We start from the raw sequence: 22280 nt of genomic DNA, 5'->3' as shown, positions 1-22280 counted from the left end.
TTTCTTTGATTTGAAATGCTTTATAAGTTGTTGGCAGTAGTGTGGAGCACTTAAATAGAAAGAAATCAATGACTTCATCCAATTCCTAATGTGAAATCGATAAATGTATAATATCTTCGAGCAAGTTTAAGCTTGGTTAAGAATTAAATTTTGATACCTTTATTCATTGATTTTTTGTATCTCAATAGGATTTGCCTCGAACGTTTCCTGGCGACCAATGGCTGGATTTGACATACAGCTCTCCGATATGTACTTGTTGAATACTCATGTTGAGTGGCGGTTGCAGAGTTACGAGGCAGTAGCTAGTATTGAATCATCTAGTAGAGGTATGTATCTAGCAACATGAACAATATAGGTTTGGGATAAAAATAGTATGTGTATTGTAACTTATTATTAGACGGCTTTGATTTTCACGAGCAACTTATAGTTCGATATATTTGTGTATTGTAGAGGTATGTATCTAACAACATGAACAATTCGATCCATGTCTGTGTAAGTCTCTTGTATATTCCTTCAAGTAGTATGTGTATTGTAACTTTTTCTGGAAAGTTGGTCTCTAAATGAAAGTGATGGTATGCAGCTGAAAAGATGTCGATAAAAATAGATGGCGTCAAAGAGTTCACCTTCAAAGAAATGGCACGAGCCACCAATAATTTCAATAACTCGTATCAAGTTGGGCGAGGAGGATATGGGAAGGTTTATAAAGGCACATTAGCTGATGATACGGTTATCGCAGTTAAGCGCGCAAAGGAAGGATCTCTTCAGGGAACACGAGAATTTCTTACTGAAATACATATATTGTCAAGGTTACATCACCGCAACCTAGTTTCACTGGTTGGATATTGTGGTGAAAATGGTGAACATGTACTCTTTTTTCCAATTTCGACAACTTTCTTTCAGAAATACAATAATATGAAGATATTTCAATAAAGATTTCCTTTTATTTACCCTCATTTTTGCATTTAGAAAGTGTTCATTAAGTTGCTAGAACTTCTATGAATAAACTAGATCCCCCGATATTCCAAATCGCTCAAGTTGTATGTAATTTGAACAAATCTGTTATTGCTTCAGTGGAATCTGTTTAAACATAATTGAAGGGATCTTATCCGAATCTACGATTGATGATAATAAGGTGTAAATCCTCAATAAAATTTTGATACTCAGACCATAATTGCTGCAGAACAGTAGTAAATGAGCCATACGAAGATTGTTATAAACACTAGAAGTTAAGCATGACTTACACAACAACATGACAATGAGTCATAAAATTGTGACAGTCACTCAGGTGGTCTTGTTGGTGTGTGGTGACGGCAATATGGGTAGTAAGTGGTTGTGCGTGGTGGTAGTCGTGGGAGTAAGCGAAGGCGGTGGTGGACTAGTCATGTGTGGTGATGGGTCATGGGTTCGATGGTGATCGTATGTGGATACATAGATTAGTACTTCTAGATACACTTATTTATTACTCTGGATACATGTATATTTCTAGCAATGACCTATTCAGAAGGCATGACATCCGGATAGGAGATTGTTGGATATCGTCTTTGTTGACCGGAGTATTCAAGATAGTGTGAACCATTTCCGATGGGGAATACCGGAATGGGATCATAATAGGGAGACGGGTATCCTTAACTATAGAAGTAGAGGTATGTATCTAGCAACTTAAAAGAATGTATCTAGCTAATTAGAGGTATGTATCAAGCAACTTAAAGGAATGTATCTAGCTAGCTAGAGGTATGTATCTAGCTAGTTAGAGGTATGTATTTAACAATTTAAAGAAGTGTATCTAGCTAGTTAGAGGTATGTATTTAACAATTTAAAGAAGTGTATCTAGCTAGTTAGAGGTATGTATGTAGGAACTTAAATGAGTGTATCTAGTGGTACTCAATTCCAATATCATCGACGATCTATGAATCTATGATATAATGTTGTATATGTATCCTATGTCACTGTGGCGCGCATCTAGCCTATCCTTTCAAGTTTAACCTTTGCATCCGATGGCATCTAGCCTACTTGGATACACATGTTACTCCCTTCGGATACACATATGAGTACCCTGGATGCACAACCTCAATGTGTGTATCCAACCATATTCATAAGTGTACCCGAAGTCATGTTAAGATAAGCTGCATCATGCTTTCTACTGCTAAGGTAAGCTGCATCATGCACTAAGAATACGTGTTTTTGCTTAAGTTTTGTCTTCAAGACGTTTCAGAATGATAGTCAACTTGTGGACATGCCAATAGATGCCGTGAATTAGGGATAAGAATTGGTAGGAGCTTAGATATCTTTCTGCAGTAATATTAATTTCAGTATTTAGATCGTGTTCACTATATCAGTTAGAAATAGTTTTGACGAGTGACTACAAATCTAAAAGAATGAAGATATATCTAGTTTCCCTTCACGTCTCTTCTACATACGGAGTAGCATTTATAACTCAATTGTCCTGGGAGCAAAGTCCGACCATGGTTTCCGGGATTGGAATGCCGGAAGTCCAAAGTGGTACAACATGAGATGTATGTTGTGTTGCTGAGAAATAAAATATAGCTGCATGCCACATTAGCATCATGGCATTGCGTCTAAAGCAGCTTTTGATTAGAGTAGTAACAATAAAAGGGAGGGGAATTAGCACCATTATATTGTATGAGAAGTAAGTAGTACGAAGTAATATTGAAGCGGTTTTTTATGCGTCCTTGATTAGTAATGCAGCAACTCTGCTCCCTTCGATTTAGAAGTATCTTTTACTTTGTGTATATATGCAAGAATTAAGATGTAAAATTTGAGGTACTAATATTCGTAATTAGCTTTTTTCTTTTTTACCCATTAAGAACTTTAGAAATTGTTGTTAGTGAAAGAACCCTTCAGCTGGTGGCTAGTCCCCCTGCCAACTTTATTATTGTAGGAGTTCAATTGTGTTTGATGAGTGTGCTACCAAGCTGCTTCTATTTTGAACTGGAAAAGTTGCTCTGCTCTGTTAACATTTCTTGGATGTTGGATCATATTTGCTGCATATAGATTAGAATTATATTTACTCAACTAATAAGATGATACTGAAACCTTGGTGTGATATGACAGGAACGAACCTCAACAAAGGTCCATGTTGCTCCTGGCGGCGGATCATCGCTAGGTTACCTTTTCGGTGGTAGCAGCAATTACAGGCTGAAGTCATCGCTCTGGTCACGAAACATCATACCTTCCGACAATTAAAGATGTTTGTTCTGTTGCGCTGTGATGCTATGTAAATCAAGTTTATAGGCGGAGTGTGTATAATACTACTACTAATAAAACAATACTGGATTCCTAGGGTGTAGGTTTGTTAGCCAAGTCGAAGAGGAAAATAAAATACTAATAAACTATTTTTTTGGGTAAACTTATGTTCCGTTCACTCAGTTTACAACCACTTTTCTTTCTTTGCATGCTTTCGACTTTTCGAGCCCTACAAGAAACTAATTGGAAAATTAAACTACAAAAACAAGGAACGAAAATAATAACCGGAAAGAGGAGCTACTCGGTACCGGAGAAGTTAAAAAGTGTTTGTACGCGCTAATAACAAATGGACAATGTTGTGTAACAATCAATCTTTCGTAGTGCAGGGAATACTTATTAACTATGGACGAGGATCATGTTACATTTGATCCAATTAAAATTTGACAAATTTAAGTGTAATTCAGTTAATTCGACCTTTAACCACGCCGTCACCGACTCACAGTTTACACCATCTCCGCCTATAGTCTCTCATACTCTGGTCTATAGCTCAATAACCTTGCCTTTGCTGCTACATTAAATTTTTAGTAGTATTGAACTAATGCCCATTGCAAATTTGCATCTGACGATTAGCTAGATACATTCCCATGGCACTCATCTAGCCTATCCTTTCAAGTGTAACCTTTGCATCCGATGAGAGCTAGTTTACTTGGATACACATGTTACTCTCTTCGGATACACGTATGAGTACCCTGGATACACAACCTCAATGTGTATATCCAACCATATTCATATGTGTACCCGGAGTCATGTTTGATGTATCCACCACACAACCTGAACCACTACTGCCCACCACCACTAACACACCCACCAAATCCACCACCCAACTGAACCCACTACCAATTTCGCCACTGCCCCAACAAGGAGCATAACAAAGATGCCCTCTAAACACAGTATAATACTTTCGGATACACATTGTATTACTACCGGATACACATGTTATACTATCGGATACAGATGTATCTAGTAGTAATGGCATGTGTATCCGGGAGTAATAAAATGTGTATCTGGGGGGTGGTATTTTGTGTATCCACTGCCACCGCCTTTGACCGTCACCACCACAAATCGCAACTACCACCACTGCCACAAGCACCATCACAACCAACCATCAGATCCACCCATTCGACAAACTGAACCACCATCACACACCACCACCATCCACCCGTGACCAACACTACACTACTACCTCCACCACGACCACCAAACACCCCTGAATAACACCATGCCGACCTTCACAACTCGCTTCACACAACCAGCAACCACCACACTCTCCAATGTATTGCCAAATGAAATCTATTTCCTAAAAGAAATGGAGAGGATCCTTGACTCCTTGTGCGTTCGTTAGGTATTTATTATATTGCCAAATTAAATTTTTTCTTGGAAGGACATAACAGAATAAAATCCCTTTCTATATCCTTCAATCACTTGTACAATACATAGAACACAAAGCCCAGTTACAATCAGTTACAATTAAATATGTTCTATATTTTTTTCTCTACAAATTCCTAGCTCTCCTGCATAATAAAATCAAAAACAATGATGTGGTTACACACTGCAAACTAATAGGATACTCTCTACCTATATAAGCTGGAAAGCGAAAGGGAAATGCTAAAAGAACCATATGAGAAGATATTAATGATAGAAGCCGTCAGCACTCAACTGGTGAAGGACAACCTTATACAGGGACTTCGGAAATAGCATCACCAACTTTGGCGGTCTCTATTGACTAGCTTGGCAATACACTTCCTTAAAAGATGTTCCCTCATGGCTACTCAGCTCTGGAATTATGAATATTAACGCAATCCAGCTCACCAACACTATTCCGACTACTAGATACACAAATCGATTTGTGTATCTAGAAGTAATACCATGTGTATCCGGCCTGCTATTTTGTGTATCCACCGTTCCACCATGACCCATCAAGCCCACCATCACCACCACTACTGCCGCCTACCACCACACCACCCATTAACCACCGACAATACCACTATCCAACCCATTAACTACCCATAATACCACTCCCTCACCCATTAACCACCGACAATACCAACTTAATAGGTACGAAAACAAATGTACGATAAAAATTCAGCTTTGAAATCATAGATCTACACATAATAACAAGAAATGTCAAAAATAAATTAGATAGGTGAACTCGTTGCATATTTTCGTACATAGTTTGCCGGGAAATCCATCATTGGCGCCGACAACGAATTCTGCAAGATTAGAGCTTCGCCGGCGTTGTCAAATGTCGCCTGAGCTGTAACCGTCGTGGTGAATGACGGTGTTCTTGAGCATATCAACCGAGTCGCAAATCACTCTCTTCACAACTGCCAACCAATCACTCTCTTCACAACTGCCAACCGAGTCTTCACCGTCGTGGTAAATGCTGCGTGCTCCGGTGGGGTTGCGGACGCCGACAGCATGGGAGGAGTGGTGATGCGAGAGGATAAGGGAGAACGTTGGGGTTAAATGGGAGTAAATGTGTTAACATGAGCAATTTCCGTGTAAAACGGGGACCATCGATTTTTGTAAGATAAGGGTTATAGGGTTATTAATCAGTTCGAAAGTTCGCACTGAACTTTCAGTTCGCACGAGATCCTATATATATATATATATATATATATATATATATATATATATATATATATATATATATATATATATATATATATATATATATATATATATATATATATATATATATATATATAGATTTAGGATCCTATGAGAACGATCACTCGGTGCAAACGGTGAGAACGACCTATAATAGTAGGATTAATGGAATTGTACGGGCTGAGTCTTTATGTCAACGCACCCGATTATTACGCGGGATTATATCACGCGTATTTTTTCATTTCCTCAAAATTCTTTCTCTCTCATCTCATTTTTCCCGTCCACTTTCTCTCTCCACTAACAGAACCCTATTTTTTCCCCCAAATTCATCATCTCGTCAAATTTACTAAAGTCGAAGAAATTCAACGACGATGATAATGGACAACGATTAATAGTCTGTATCTGTATCATTATATCATCTTCAATTGTCATATTTCTTTCAAATTCGTAAGTATTTTTTCGGTGTAAATTAATCATAACTTTCAGTTGTTTTTATCGATTTCTTCTACTTGTTTGTAGTTGAGCTTAATTATTTCCTGTATTTATACTTCCTTGTGATTTTAATCAATAATACAGGTCCAGTTGAGCTTAATTTGTGTTATCGTCGACTGTGGTTGTGATTAGGTAATATTCCCGATGTTTTGCGTTTAATTAATTGTTTAATTTAGTTTTTGTTTGTGATTATATTTTGATTTCAGTTGTGTATGTGATTTGCAGGTTCCTTGTCTGTTTTAATTAACCTGATCGAAATCGTTGATCTGAGGTGCATCGTCGTCTATATTCTTCAGCTAGGTATTGTATTTCTGTATCCATTTGATTTTTACCGTTTCAAATAGTTTTGCATGTAAGCTTAGTTATGTTCATTTCACAGCATTCCATTTCGACTTTCATTTGTTGTGGGATTTCATGTGTATTCTATTTTGTTAGGACTAATTTTGTTGCGTTTTTAGCGAGTTTTTTGTTATCAATGTTGCTGTTCTTGTGATTAAGTCCATTATCTGTATAGTTTGTATGCTTTATTTATACTTTTTGTTGTGTATTGGCTGCTGCTTTACTTATTGTTTTTTGTTTTTCGTTCACTACAACTTGTAGTTCTTCGATTTCGCATAATTTTACTTACCAGTTCATCGATTTCGTTTGTCTATTTCAGTACTGACTCTCTTGTTATGATTAAGAGTTCAACAAACAAACATTCAATATAAAAAAAAACAAAAAAAAAAAATGTGATCATACCTATGTTTTTGGTTGAATTCTTTTTGTTTTTCAACAATTACGGGCCCTTGTTGTCAATAGGTACGTTATTCCGGGATATAGGTACGTTTGTATAGCTACTAGGTACAACTTTGTCATTCGGTCGTGATACGCCATGTATTTTTCAAATAAACTATCAGCTACTGCATTTATTTGATTAATGTGCCATATATTCAGTGTGTGGCATTGTTTGTGTTATGTTGTTTTATCAACACTTAAAGGGGGCTCTTGTTAGATACGTTATACCGGGTTTTAGGCACGCTAATTTAGATACTAGGTACCTATCTGTCATTTAGGTTTTTATATGCTACGTATTTTTCCAAATATACTATCAACCATCACCCTATTTTTTAATGTGTATTTTTATTGTCGAGCTTTTTTAATGTGTGTTTCCACGTTCTGACCATGTGGTATCATCTAAGTACGTCCCAACGGTTATCAGTCACACTAAGTCAGGTGCTAGGTACATTCATGTGTTATGTTTGACGTGACGATATGTGCTATGTTTTTGTGGCATTTTTTGTATGCTTGGCATAAGGTGTTTGATATACGATTATTATGCTTTTTGTATTTCTTCTTTTGTTTTGTTGTGTGTTTTCGGTGGGGATTTTAAGCGTGTGTTGTGTAATCGTGAGTTTTCACTTTTTTTTTATAAACCCAAGGGCTACATATCAGCTAGGTACGTCCCAAGGGACTGTAGTCATGTTAAATTACCTGCTAGGTACGTCCTTATGTTATATGTGGCGTGTTGATTTGTATTTGATGTTGTATGAAACTACCTTTTCATCTGTATTCTGTTGTCCCTTTTTAAAATTATATACCACATTCACTATTTATTTGTATATGGAGTATTACTATTCCGTTTTTTATTTGTATTATCGTATACGTTGCTGCATTTTAGTGATTATTGGGTACGTCATAATTATTTTCAGTTACATCTTACATGAATGCAGGTGTAATAATGAAGCGATCTAGGCCTGAACCATCTACGGTAGATGTAGGTGGCCTAAGTAATCATCAGGAAGCCCCTAGTACAAGTATACAACAGGCTGGTTTAGATGCTACCGATGATTTGCCGGTATTAAAGACAAGAATGAGTCCCAAGCTTCTCTTACAATTTATCAACAAAATGGGTGTCGATAATCGATTTCGATATTCAGGATATGGGATTTGGAGGCATCTTGTGTCTTAAGACCGACATGCTTCGAGGGCGGTGGCGTCGGGCTTGTTTCTCGCTTTGATCCATTCACGTCTTCTCTCTTAAACGGGCAACTCCCTATTCGTGACGAAGATGTTCATCTAGCCACAGGGTTACCCATGGGTGAGATAGCAATCTCACAAGCGACCCGATTTGAGCGACGAGTTTCTTAAACCTGGTTAATGAATGGAAATCCCAATACGAGGGAGTTGACAAAGTGACCAATAGTCATGTCTTGTCTAAGATGGCTGAACAAAGAGAAGGTGGGGCAGATTTCAAGAGAAATTTTATCGTGTTTATCGTCGCGGCTTTACTTATGGGAGTTAAGGGTAACGTCCCAAGTATTCGGATACTTAAGTGTTTGGGGGATGTCTCTCTTATACCACATATGAACTGGTGCGACTTCACCCGAAGAAACTTAATTGCAAGTGTCCAACAGTGGTGGGCTGATAAAGAAAAGGAAGACAACGGTGGGTGCAAGAAGATCTTCAGAGGCCCTATACTGGTTCTAATCCTCATTTATCTGGATAGGTCGGTATTCAAAGCTAGAACAGTCGACCGCGTGTTCCCAACACTTTGCACATGGACAAAGGATGCAATATCTTTTCGTATATCAAAAGAAAAAAAGGAGGCTCGTAGGTTTGGTTCCGGGTTCATCGATAACCAGCTTGTAAAGCATCCCGGGTGCTTTGGTTCTGGGTTTAGGGAACGCAGTACCAGACCACAACCTGATGTTGTGATGGAGCAAGAGGTCGTCGAGAATGAGAATGATGCGCCCAACAACAACGAGCCTGACAATCACGATGATAACGTGACACGTGTTAGTAATTGTATTGTGAGGATGGCAACCACGGCGAAAGCACTTGCTGCTGCGTTTCACAACTTTGCAGATGCAATTAAGAGTGCTAAACTTGTAATGCCGGATTCTAAAGTTGTCGGCCAGCTTTCTGCCATGGCAGATTCTCTACTAGGCGGGTTCCAGTTGACACCACCTGTTATCCCTGAGGCAGGGGTTGGGGCTAATGCAGACCGCGGTAAAGTCGACCCTACTGTTTGTCCCGGTACTGCAAAGAATTCAGATGATCCCGGTACTGCCAAGAATCCAGATGTACATCCTACAGTCCATGTTGCTCACGAGACGGCCGCTACAGTTGGTAGGTCAGAATCTGATAATCACGGTGTTCGGGCCACGTTATCAGCAGAGGGTGTTAATGATGACCCATGCTGGAATGACCCTGCTTTTGTGGCAGCGGCTATCGCGTTAAGTAACGCGTTCAATGAACCTGTTGCACCAAAGAGAAGACGTGTTGCTCCTGAGTGTCCGACATTCAACCTTTTTCAGTCTCAAGACATATCAGATTCCTATGGTTCACAAGGACCTCCCATCAAACCGGTTGCTTCTCCCCAAACAGAAGCTACTCGTGGATTCCCGTTAAACTCTTCTAAGTCGGTTCATAATGTGGCAAAACCAGAGAATAAGAGGGATATCATTGTTCCACAAATATTCAAGTCACCTTATGTTCAACGGAATATATCTATGCTTGCTGAGTTGAGCCAATCTGAGAAGGATTTTTCTGACTTTGTGTTTAGGGATGGATCTGATGAGAGGTACAACTCATATTGGTTCCTTGTATTTACATCTAATGTTGTGTTATCTGTCAAGCGTACCTATAACATTTTATAACGTATATATACCTCTGACTATTGTACCTACCTGTTATCTTTTTGTTTCAGTGAGGTACTATTCCTGAATCACCGTTTTCAGCTAAGACGATGTGATTTTAAGACCTTTATTGCCAACACCAAGATAGCTGCAAATGTAATCAATGTATGGGCTAGTATTTTGAATAAGAGAGAGGAAATAAGAGCTGCCTCCTCCCCTTTACGATTATACGCGTTCGTCACTCACAATGTACGTTGTCTTATGCTCTTTTTTTAGATTGATCAAAGGTGTGTTTGCTTTTCCTTGTGTTTAAATTTTTACCTTTTTGTTTTTTAATTAGGGAATTATATGTGAAGATAGCACTGAGTATGATAAAGTGAAACTGGTGAGCTTGCAATATATTTATTGCATCTAAAGTTAAATTAGCATGTGTATGCCGTTTTTGTGTGTTCACTAAGGTACATATATGTTTTTCCAAACCCAGATGATGTTTGCTTTCACACTTCGTGAGCCGATCCTGATCTGTGTCAACTTTGTTGCCCGTAAGATTGAGGTCATCCACCCAATGCAACCTAAATCAGTAGACTTTGCTGAATATGTCCTTATGGTGGTGAGCATTTTGATTTTACAAACCTTTTTAAGTGTTGAAATGATGATGCCTAATTAGTTCTCCAAATATGTTTGCTAATTTTTGTTTGGCTTTTTTTTTTTTAGAGGGACTTTATTCGACCGTCATGGTCTCTCGTTCGTACATATTCAAGTCGATGCAGGGTTCAAATGTGAAGAGTTCGTGCCAAGTCACATGCGCTTGATATTGTGGATGATGGCATTTACCGATGTGTTACATGGAGATATATTCAGTCGTCGTCAAATGCTCAAGACCCAAGTCATAAACGTAAGTTACATTTTTATGTCGCCTAAATACGCTATATACTTTAGTAGTTACATTATCCATAATAAAAATGTAATATATCTTGCACTTTACAGTTAGGACAAAGAAATTTTGCAGCTTGGCAAGATCCTTTTTAGGCGTGAAGTTGAAATATTGTTTTGCTCTCCTTTCAAGTGCCCGAAATGATCTGTCACAACAAGTTTCAACAAATGCAAGGCGTCTTAATGTCGGGATCCGGTAAGCAAACATTTTTAATTTAGTATAAATGTTCACGATCTCATAGTGTTTTTCGATATCAACCATTTACGTGTTTTCATCCATCTTATAAAGGAAGCAAGCGGTTGAACAACAAGAGGTATTTTCTGATTCGCATCTCTTGGATTACGTGTTCCTTCCATCAAAGGGAGATGCAGCTAAATAGTAATAATATGCTTACAATATCAGCTTTAATTTTTGACTTTTTTTGTTTATTCCACATAATGACTTTTTTTTGTATATACTTTGTATATTTGATTTTGTAGCGATGCGATGAGTTGTGACAAACTTTGGGGAAGCAACAAAAGAAGGCATGTCCTCTTTGAGGCCTCGGCAATGGGTCGCTGACATGGTATATTTTCATGCTATCAAGATCATATTTGTCTCTTAGTATTTTTATTTAGTACAAAACAACATTTCATTTTTATCATTGTAGGTAATTGATATGTTCGGGATCTATTCAACCTTACTCAAGCCAGAATTGTTGTATATCCCAACAACTGCACGAGTTAGTATAATTTTTGTAGCTGTTTATCAATTAACATTTTTTTAACGAATAATGTGTCATAGAATTATGATGATGTTTTTTGTTCATTGCAGCACCTTAATCCAAAGCGAGATCGAACACTTGGCCGCAATTACATTAAAACATCCTATATGCCAAATGATGGGACGTGTGTTAAAGCTGTAAGCACACTATTTGTTTTCTTTGGATATCTAAAAACTGCATTTTGTCTATTTGAATATAACCCATGGTTTTATTCATCTTACACGAATTTTTATTTTGGCTTTCAGATGTTTATACCCATTATAGAAGATAGCCACTGGTTTCTCATCGTGTGTGATATGGAAGAGAAGAAGAACTATATCTTAAACTCACTACGTTCCAAGGATATTCGGCCTGACACAGAGATCGCTGCGGACGTGGTACATATCATTAGTTTCTATCTTTTTGACTATCATTAGTTTCTATCTTAAACTCACTGTTTTCTCCATATATAGTACATACCATTAGTTTCTATCTTTTTTATTCTCCTTTTTCAGGTTAGCAATGTCACTACGATTTTATGCCGTTCCAAAGGGTACAAACACTTTGTAGGTGTTCCCCTCTTTCCATTTGAGACTCTTAATGTTCCTCAACAGACAAACATGTAAGTTCATCATTCTTACTCCTTTCCACTATCGTTATCATCAGTTATTTCCGTTCAAGTCAGCCTTTAATGTTAATTATTGTCGCTATGCTTGTGAAGACACGATTGTGGTGTCTATGTACTTGAAATGGTTGGAGGTGGCGTGACCGATCCTTGTGGACAGTTGCGAGCAATTTCAAGGGTTTGCCTTCATTCCGAAGGGCAGTTGCGTTAAGCTTGTTACGATGGCAAGAAAATCAGAGAGAGGTCTTACATTGGTTTCCTTTATTTGTTACCCTCATTTCTAGTTTTACCTTAAAACAACCATTTAAATTACGGGTTATTAGATTTTAATTATTGTGTTTGACATGCAGATGTTTTAATGGACGACAAGTGTTTGTTCGGAAGATGTGTGGCTACTAGCAATCAACCAAGGAGTATGTGTGGTTCATTTTATGGAAGGCGTAATGGCGTAAAATAGGACTTGGTATTTTGTTGTGTCATGTAAAGGCAAACTGAGCCTATTCAACCGCTATGTCCATTAAACACCAGTTTATGTTATTTGTTGTATGGCATAATTGTCTAGAATATATTCCCACGAATGCTCCGATGTTCTAAACTCGGCAACGTGTAATGCTAGGGCATGGTCCCTCATTTTGACTGTCTTTTTCGTGTTTAATGTTTATGTAGAGGTCTAATGAAAAAATGTAATCTGATCTTTTGTTCAATAGTTGTGCCAAGTGACAGACTTTTATGCCAATTTGATAGACATCATTTTGGATAATCCATCTTTATTGAGTTGGCGTGTGCAAGAATGGTTACACATTCTGTTTTGTTTTAGTTGATGGTTATGTTTCAAAAAGTTTTTGGAGATAAAAAAGGTGTAACTCTGGCTTATAACTTGTAGCGGGAATTATGTTACTAGTTACGCCATCTTATCACTGACACACACCAATTATATTTTCAGATACGTCAAAATCATTTGCATACTCAACTTCGAATCATCGTTTATTAACTCACGGGTTTTTATCTACTCAGAATACTAGTAGATACGCTTTTCACGTAAAACATGTGCAGCAATCATGTTAACATATATGCTTTTTTAAGTTTCCACTCAAACTCACCAATAAGTGTATCCATTTTTGTCGTTGGAAAATTAGACGTCCCCAATATTAATTTTGTCAATCTATTGAACTTTGACATGTAAGTTCATCGTTTACGCTATTTATTTTCATATATAATACTGTCAGGTACGCTTCTAATGTAAAAGAGCTGCAACAATTGTGTTAATATACACGCGCTTTTATTCTCACACAACTGAAATTTTCAGTTAATGGAAACTAGCTGTCAGTTCATGTTTATCAATTCATCATAGCTATAACAAAGATACACAATAACTCTTCCTATCAAAACCTATTAATGATCATCCATGTATTGTATAGGTTAATATGTATAGTTTCCATTCACAACTCCGATAGATACACTTTAAGCCTTGACAGATACACATATAATACTTTTTGAAGTTACGCTCATAAATCATAACAAAAATCAAAATAAAAAATGTTCAATAATCTCATATAACAGCTCAAGAAATGAAGTCTCAAAATCAGCTCAAAAAATGAAGTCTCAAATCCTCCTGCCATTATTCATTATATTTGTGTATGTGATCCGCAACTCTTTTTGTTGTTCATTCCTGAAACGAAAAAAGGCTATAAAACATTAAAGGTTATAAATTTGATTAGATCCAACAATACTATTCCTTAATTATGTACCAACTAAACAAATTCAATCGTCCATCAGTATTCTCTAATAATGAATGCACCAAAATTATTAGCGTACAGTATCATAGAATCATACTCTCCCAGGACAATTCCGACTATCATGGAATCCTAATTCTCCGCAAGCATTGCATTTCCTGCCGCTTTCTTCTTCTTTTTTGTAGCTTGTTCCTTTTGGGACATCATTCTTTTTCCGCCCTTTTGTTTTTGACTGAATAGGAGGTAAGACAACCACTTCCTTTGGTATTTTTGTTCCTAAGAGCATCTCAAGTTCCCTATTTTTCTTTCTCACCTATCACCCGTGTTACTACTACTACTACATTCTCGTCAGACTGGTTTGTGCGCTTATCTTGTCTTTAAAACCTTTCGAATGCCCACAATTCATCAACATACTCGGGTTTTTGTTCAATGAGCGTCACACACGAGAACACCTCGGACCATAAGGTACCAATTTTGTGCCGTCTAACATCTAATGAGTTACAATCTTCAATTAAAGTATGTGGCACATTATTACAAATCGGTGACATGTTGCCAATTTGCTCCACCTACTTAATGATCTTTACGGAACATTGTCAAGGCCTTGTTCTTTCAACACGTAAAGCGCATGACGGCACAAAATTCCATGTCTCTCGAACTTTTTACAGTGCGATTCACTTTCATGTCGTCGGAGATAAAGTTAACATAGTAAACCTTGTCTTTTTCACGATCAATAATGGGGATGCTGTCACTGGTAGTAACCCCTAACATTTTAACACCACAAGTGAAACAAGCACCACCCACTCGTTTTAAATTCGAAAAACATCACCGGGTGTAGAACTCGAGCGTGTTTTCCAACGGGTGAGGCGTTTCTAGATCGGGAAGGAGTTTTTGACTCGGCTATTAATTTGGATTGTTTCCATCGCTGAGCGTCCATAGCACTTTCATACCTCATAAGAAACTCAACCAAAGTTAAGTGTGGGTTCATGAAATTTCCGAAAAAGCTATTCTCGACTCGGACACTGACGTGGTTCTCATTAGTCCACCCATAAATAAATCCCTGAAATATGCTGGAATCCAATAAGCCCTTTTGTCAAACATGGTATCTAACCATTTATTGCCGGTCAGCCCGTATGAAGATATAACTGAGCACCACCGTTCCTCAAACTCAGACGGTTCGATATCTTCTGCCCAAACACAGGAGCACAACTCTTTCATGAAGTTAGTTTCCCGATATAGCGTAGTTCCGATCTTGTCTGGCAGCTTTTTCATGATATGCCACATGCAATATCTGTGCTGAGTTTTGTCCCCGAACACTGTTTTAACCCCTGATCTTATGCCCCTATCTTGATCAGTAATTATGCATACGGGATACTTATTGCTCATTGCACTTAGAAAATTCTGAAACAACCATACAAAATCCTCATCAGTCACTTTCCTTATAAGTCCTGCTCCAAATGACACGCATTTCTTGTGATGGTCAACCCCCGTGAAAGGTGCAAATATCATTTTATACGTGTTCATATTAAACGTCGTGTCAAAAGACGTCATATCACCAAAAAGACTGTAATTCTTTATAGCTATAGGGTCAAACCAACAAACCCTAGATAGTCGACCACGATCGTCAACATCAAAATCAAAGTAGTACGAACTACACATGGCTTTTTTGTGCATGAAATTTTCAATCATCATTTGCGCGTCATACCCTTTAATAAATTTTTTCACATCCCTCCAAAAATTTTTGAAGTCCTCAAGTGATGCCCCGACATTTTGATACCCTTTCACGTATTCTTTGAACATCCTAAAGCTTTGCACAGGCCCTTTATTCACCTTAGAATTCTCAACAATCATGGATTTATGTATAAGGGTTAATTCTCGTGACTCAGTCAAATGCACCACGGTGTTTGGTGTTGAGAGGAGATGGGTATGTCCTTCATGAAAGTCAACAATCACATATTGACCTTTTTCATTTCTACGGAAAAAAATTTTTGCATTACATAAAATTGTAGTTCTTTGTCTCTTTTTTACCTTCCCTCTAGGCTTACTTTCTCCAGCTTTACTGCACACACAGTACTTAGTCATGACAACCCCATCCACGTTTCGTTGCGTCGACTTTCTCATTTTAAAACCGGAGTTAGTAGCATAAGCCTTATAGAAATCTAGCCCATCATCTAGTTTATCAAAGATCATACCCAAAACAAAGGCTTCAATTAAGCGCACATACGGGTATTCTTTCCTTCGGGTTTGTCTCAATGATTGGTGAGCCCGCATCTATGCACGCTACACGAGAGAACAATAAGGGTATAAGCGTGAAGCTCAAATAACTAATGCACAACAAATATAATTTTCGTGCACGCTATTTTAGTCAAAAGCACGAAATCAATTCGAAAACAAAAACCCACGAAATTATCTCGAAAGTTGTGCACGAACGCAAAATTTCGTATTTTTTTATTACTTGTCTACTTAACGTAGACGTCAAGATACATCAATCATGTCTTATAATTTTGTCACAGGCAGAAAGTCAAATGTTTATTATGACACGAATCGGTATATCCCTTAATTATAATTCTAGATACGCTGTGACAAAAACACAAACGCATCAACTATACTAATATACATGTCTTTCATAAACGTTGGTCTATAAAGGGCGGTTTCGTTCTTCTGTCAGGCACGTTTTTCATATAAGGCAATTACATCAATTATACTAATATACATGCTATTGAACTAAACAGAATACTGTATAGCGTGCATAAGAAATATGATCAGCAAGTGTAATAATCAACTCTAAAACAAGCTGCATATCACATACACCAACTCTGGCGTAAGACAACTGTTCATATCCGTCGGACTCATCAATTTATGATATCAACCAGGATAACGATACATGAGAAGCAATCGTAATAATTTGTCTATCTATGTTTAAATTAGTATGAATACGCATCAAAATTATCAATAGATACATCAATCAGACGATTTTATTGAAACGATTTATAAAAAAGGCTATATCAACTGATTTGCGGATGTACTTACCTAGATGAGATGATGATGACGCACGATATCATTGCTAACAGCTGGAACAATCGCATCAGTATGTTCCCCTAAATCGCTAGAACCTTCAACATCCATAATTTTCTACGATTGAAATAATTCTGGAATGCCAATCGAAATCACAAAAATCGATTGTTCATGCATCAATCACACCAATTCAATCAGAAAAATATTATAACAGTACATCAATTAGATGATCAACGCCATTGATTATGATCAATTTCGTCGATTTTTGGCGGCTGTAGTTTTAAGGATTTCGCGGAATTTTCTAGTTCTTCGCGGAAATATTTGTTTTGATTTGGGGGAAAAGTTTTGGAAAGTAGAGAGAGAAAGAGAATTTTGGATTTTTTTTTGTCAAAACAGTAAGGTTAGTCGCGCGTAGGATTTTCGAGGTTTCCGTGTTATTTTTTGTTTAAAATCCTACTATTGTAGGTCGTTCTCACCGTTTGCACCGAGTGATCGTTCTCACCGGATCCCGCCTCTCTCTCTCTCTCTCTCTCTATATATATATATATATATATATATATATATATATATATATATATTAGTTTTAAACCCGTGCAATTTAGAAATTAGTCTTAACTCCGTGTAAAATATACAGGTCTGATTTTATATTTTTAATTTTAAGATAATTTTAATATTATAATGTTAATATTAACATATTATTTCGACTATGCTTCGTATATACCTAACATTTATATGATTTATATGATATACGAACAACTAAGAATTCGGTTTAAAGTACACTTCGAATTAAAAGAAGGATGACAATACCCTCTCTATACCATTTTTATTTTCCCAATATTCCTTTGAATTTAAGCATCTTATCCTACCACATTACTTGAACCCGAAACTTTTATTTGGCCCATATTCTGACATTTACCCGACTCGTATTCTAAGCCGCCCCATAATCTGACCCGCTCCACCTGCTTGAAAAGTATACTTGTATTAATTGTAAATGAATCACATTTTATACGTCTTAACCCTTAAAATGAAAACGGGTCATCTTAAAGGAGACTTATTGTGTTTGTTAAGTAGATTGACCAACAAATTGTAAATATTTATTGAAGCCCGACCCATTACTACTTGTGAGATGAGATGAGTAATACTAATGCCTCTTGATAAGCAAAACACCTATAAATCTAGAATCCAAGTCCTCTAAACCCTAAAACACCAAGACACCTCAAACTCTTCATCATTTTATTTATCTGGATGCCGCAACACTTGGAGTCTGATAATGGTTTATGCCTCTATTCCTCCCTATTTATCCTCCTCTCTTACCCTTAAGAATAAAAAATTATTGCACACCATCTCACCGCAAAAGTTGTTTAATTACCTGATAACATTGCACTCCACAACGTATCAAGTAATTTTAGGGACTTAATTGTCGGTATGTTTAATCCAATATGGTTTGTGTTTGTTAAATTATGCATGTAATATTTGTTGATTAATGAGTCTAATTGTAATACTTTACTATTGTTAATTTTTTTAAGAGAGTTCTTCATTTTATAACCAAATTTCAATGTATTAGTATTCAAATTATTATTTAATCAAAAAAATGTTGTTAGATCTAATGATTATTAAAGCTGTAATATTGTTATTTATTAATGAATTTGTTGATTATTTTGTAAATAAAGTAAAAATGTGTTGTTATTAAGTTGATTTCTTTTATGTCATGATTATATTTTCAATTTTGAGTAATTCTTGATGATACTCAGTCTTTGTTTTTATATGACCCCTTGAATTTTTTTCCTGATTTTTCAAATACTTTTTTTTCTATTTCTTTTATATATTATACGGGGTATGTTTTTTTTAATTAATTCCTCAAATATTTATGAAAGTTTATTTAATGATTTTATTTTCGAAATTTGGGTCATATTGGTTAAGTTCTAATTGTTGATTCTTATTTTCTTTTTGTTTAACATAAGACTATTAAATTGAAATAAATGATAGTTTTATATCAAAGAAAAGTCAGACTATTGAATCATGGTTCATGAATCAATTGCAGACTTGCAGTGACATCAAATTTAATTGAATAAATTGATAAATGCGTTGATTGTATTGAAGTAATGATCAACGAAATCAATTAATCAATGAAATCCAAAGTAATTTAAAATCAAGAGAAAGGGTGATTAAATAAGGCAAAGAACATGGGAGTCCCTTCTAAAAAAAAGTTTTTTTAATCCCTAAAATTGATGGACCAATAGGAGAGCTCTAAATAACTCATACTAGTTTTATTCCCGTGCAAAAAATGCACGGGTCGTAATAGCAGACGCTATCATTAGATACATGAACATATAATTGAGCGTGATTAAGCGTTCAATACCGTGACAATATAAAGTCCATATTTGGAGATTTGAATATCAGATTATATTGTTAGAATTATATTAAAGGTATTTGACATGTTAGACCCGTTAAATGTATGTAAAATTGTAAATTGCAACATTTATGTAAATTGTGACATTTTAACTTATATTTTAACGTAAGAAATTAAAATAGGATAAGAGACATGGCGGGAAGAGGAATTGGCTTGAGGAGAGAAAGTAATTAAATAGGATAAGAGACATGGCGGGACCCATATGTAGAAAATCACCAACCAATCAAAAGCCTAGAAAAAACTTGGCTTTTATACTATGTAGATTTTATATTATGTAGATTTATAATTATGATTATTAATTTATCTCCTAAACTTTTCAATAATTTACAATTAAGTACTAATATACTTATCTTATTTTAATACTTTATAACTTAAATAACTACTAATATATTTATCTTATTTTAATATTTTATAACTTAAATAATTCAGAAAACTTGAACAATTAATATTGCTCGAAAAGTTGAACCAATAATATCGTTCAAAAAATTTCTCTTTTAAATATATACTAGATTTAATGCCCGTGCGATGCACGGACCTACTTGTAATATCTTGTGATATATGATCCAATAATATTCTGACTACCAATAAACTTACATATTTTCAGAAAATTAGTTACTTTTTTATATGACCTTGGCGAGTTTCGTTGATTTTATGAATTGCTTCTAATTATTTAGATTCAATCATTACATTTAGAATCATTCTCTATGAATCAATCTGAGTTCATAAGCGCAATGGCCAACCCTGATTATAAGTGATTCAAACGAATGCAATACTCTAACCTAAAATTTTGAGTTCAAATTTATAAGACAGTAAGACGGTTAAAGTTTCAAATGTAGGGCTCTCTTACACTCTTGCTCATAGAGTGGTAGTGCAACCTGACTCAAGTATATAGCTATAGCCGATCGATCTGTAACTTATAAGCCTCAGAGTTTTCGCTCAAATACCTAGTACAGTCACCTTATAGCAACTTGTGCTAAATAAAAAATTTTGTTATTTTGTTCAGTTGTAGGAGTGACTTTGTTACATTCTACGTCTACAAAGATATTTCGTACTTAATATCAGTCCACTAAAAATTAATTTGTCAATTATCAATATTTTATTTGTGAATCGTTACCAATTAAGTAGTTCAAAAGTGTTGCTATGAGATGTAAATAATAAAAGGCTATTTTTACACCATGCGATTAGTTTTTTTCATTGCTAATCTTAGTGATTCACGTAAATTAGTTTGTAACAAATTGCGTCTCTTCGGGGTCTGCCTTCTCTCGAACATAGTGTCGTTGCGCTCCAAGGGCCTCAACAGGGGTATCCCCTAATTACGATTAGTAAATAACAGAACATCAATTAGTTTGAGTAATTCTATATATTTGAATGTAGTCTTTCATATTGGATTTGTAATACAACTTCACTTTTTAATTTTACTCAAATTCCAATTTTGGTAGCAATAGTGAAAGAAGACCTCAATTTTTCATTCACCATAATGGTAGGTGTTTTTTCTTAATAATTTTGTGCCGACCTCTAATAAAAATCGTTCCAAACATTTAGTTTTCTCATAAAAATTGGACTCTTATTCAAGTATTTGTTTTTCCAATATATAATAAAAGTTGGATTCTTCTATTTGACCTCGATTGAAAATCGAATTTTATTAGCTACGCAAAAGGTGGTAATCTAAAACTAGAAATTTTATGAAACGATCAGGAGTCAATTGCTTACTGCGTGCCTGCAATTTTCTCCGTCTTGGATTTAATTTTATTATTTGAATTTACAAATCTCTATTCAAACATAACTCGAACACCTACCAAACAAACACGTTTCAATTCATTAGAAATAAAACGTATTTCAAATTATTATCGCTTACAACAAAGTACTACTGATCCAACACAAAAAAGTACTAATGTATACAAACCATTCTAAACAATCAATGAAAAGAAAACAAACAATTAACTAAGAAAACCATAAATAAATTATACTGACAAACAATCACATAATCAATTTTACTTTGGAGTAGAGTTTGACGTAAAGCTATACATGTATGGGTGTCAATTTTTTGTTTCTTGAGGAAAAAGCTTTATATTTTATTCTGACTCAACAACATTAGCAATTACCTCTGGGCCCAAGTTTACCCATATTCTGGTTGAATAAGCAAGAGGACGGAGGTGCACCATATAGTGAGCTACTTGGTTTAATGGTTTCCATCCCTACGTACAAAACTAAACTCGACAACTGCAAAATAGCTAGCCAAATCTAGAATTATTCTCTCCATATTCCCAATATAATTAGAAGGTAGCTTCTTCGATTTCAGCATCCGGATCATCAGCAACAAGAAATCCGATTCGAGCACCACATGAGACATCTCCAATTTGCCTAGCCATAGAGTCCTAGACAAACCAAACTCGCTGCCCTCGCTTCCACTATACTCGGACACCACAATTCCTTTGTTTGAACCACACCCGATCGATAGCCTTCCGCTTCACTCAACATGGCAGTATCCACATTAACATTATAAAACCCCATTCACATCCCAAGCACACCAAAAAATTCCATGATTTATCGAGCATTCCCTACGGGTCGCAAGCAGCCCCGCCATGAACCACCGTATTAGGGGAATTCTATAATACTACGGATTTTATAGGGTGGTAATCGACCGAGTATGGCCTACTCGGTCGAGTAGTGTGGGTCGTGTAGTCTGTTTGGCTACTGCCGAGGAACACTCGGCCGAGTATGATGAATACTCGACCGAGTAGAGGATACTCGGCCAAGTATACACTATACTCGACCGAATATCCGGTCTGGCGAGTAATATTTCGGTGGTTTGATTCAGGAGTAATTAGAGGTTATATA

The 22280-nt window shown here is 36.2% G+C and overlaps 1 protein-coding gene across 1 annotated transcript; it reads right to left on the bottom strand.

Annotated features, from left to right (window-relative positions):
* Positions 1 to 15001: 15001 nt before the first annotated feature.
* Positions 15002 to 16288, bottom strand: LOC141629752 (protein FAR1-RELATED SEQUENCE 5-like). Its single transcript, XM_074442707.1, has one exon. The coding sequence runs from the start codon at positions 16286 to 16288 to the stop codon at positions 15002 to 15004; it is 1287 nt and encodes a 428-aa protein (XP_074298808.1).
* Positions 16289 to 22280: the final 5992 nt, after the last annotated feature.

This window comes from Silene latifolia, chromosome Y (assembly GCF_048544455.1).
Source record: "Silene latifolia isolate original U9 population chromosome Y, ASM4854445v1, whole genome shotgun sequence".
NCBI classification, from domain to species: Eukaryota; Viridiplantae; Streptophyta; class Magnoliopsida; order Caryophyllales; family Caryophyllaceae; genus Silene; species Silene latifolia.
The sequence above is the reverse complement of the archived record's forward strand: the minus strand, read 5'-3'. Positions and strand labels throughout refer to the sequence as shown.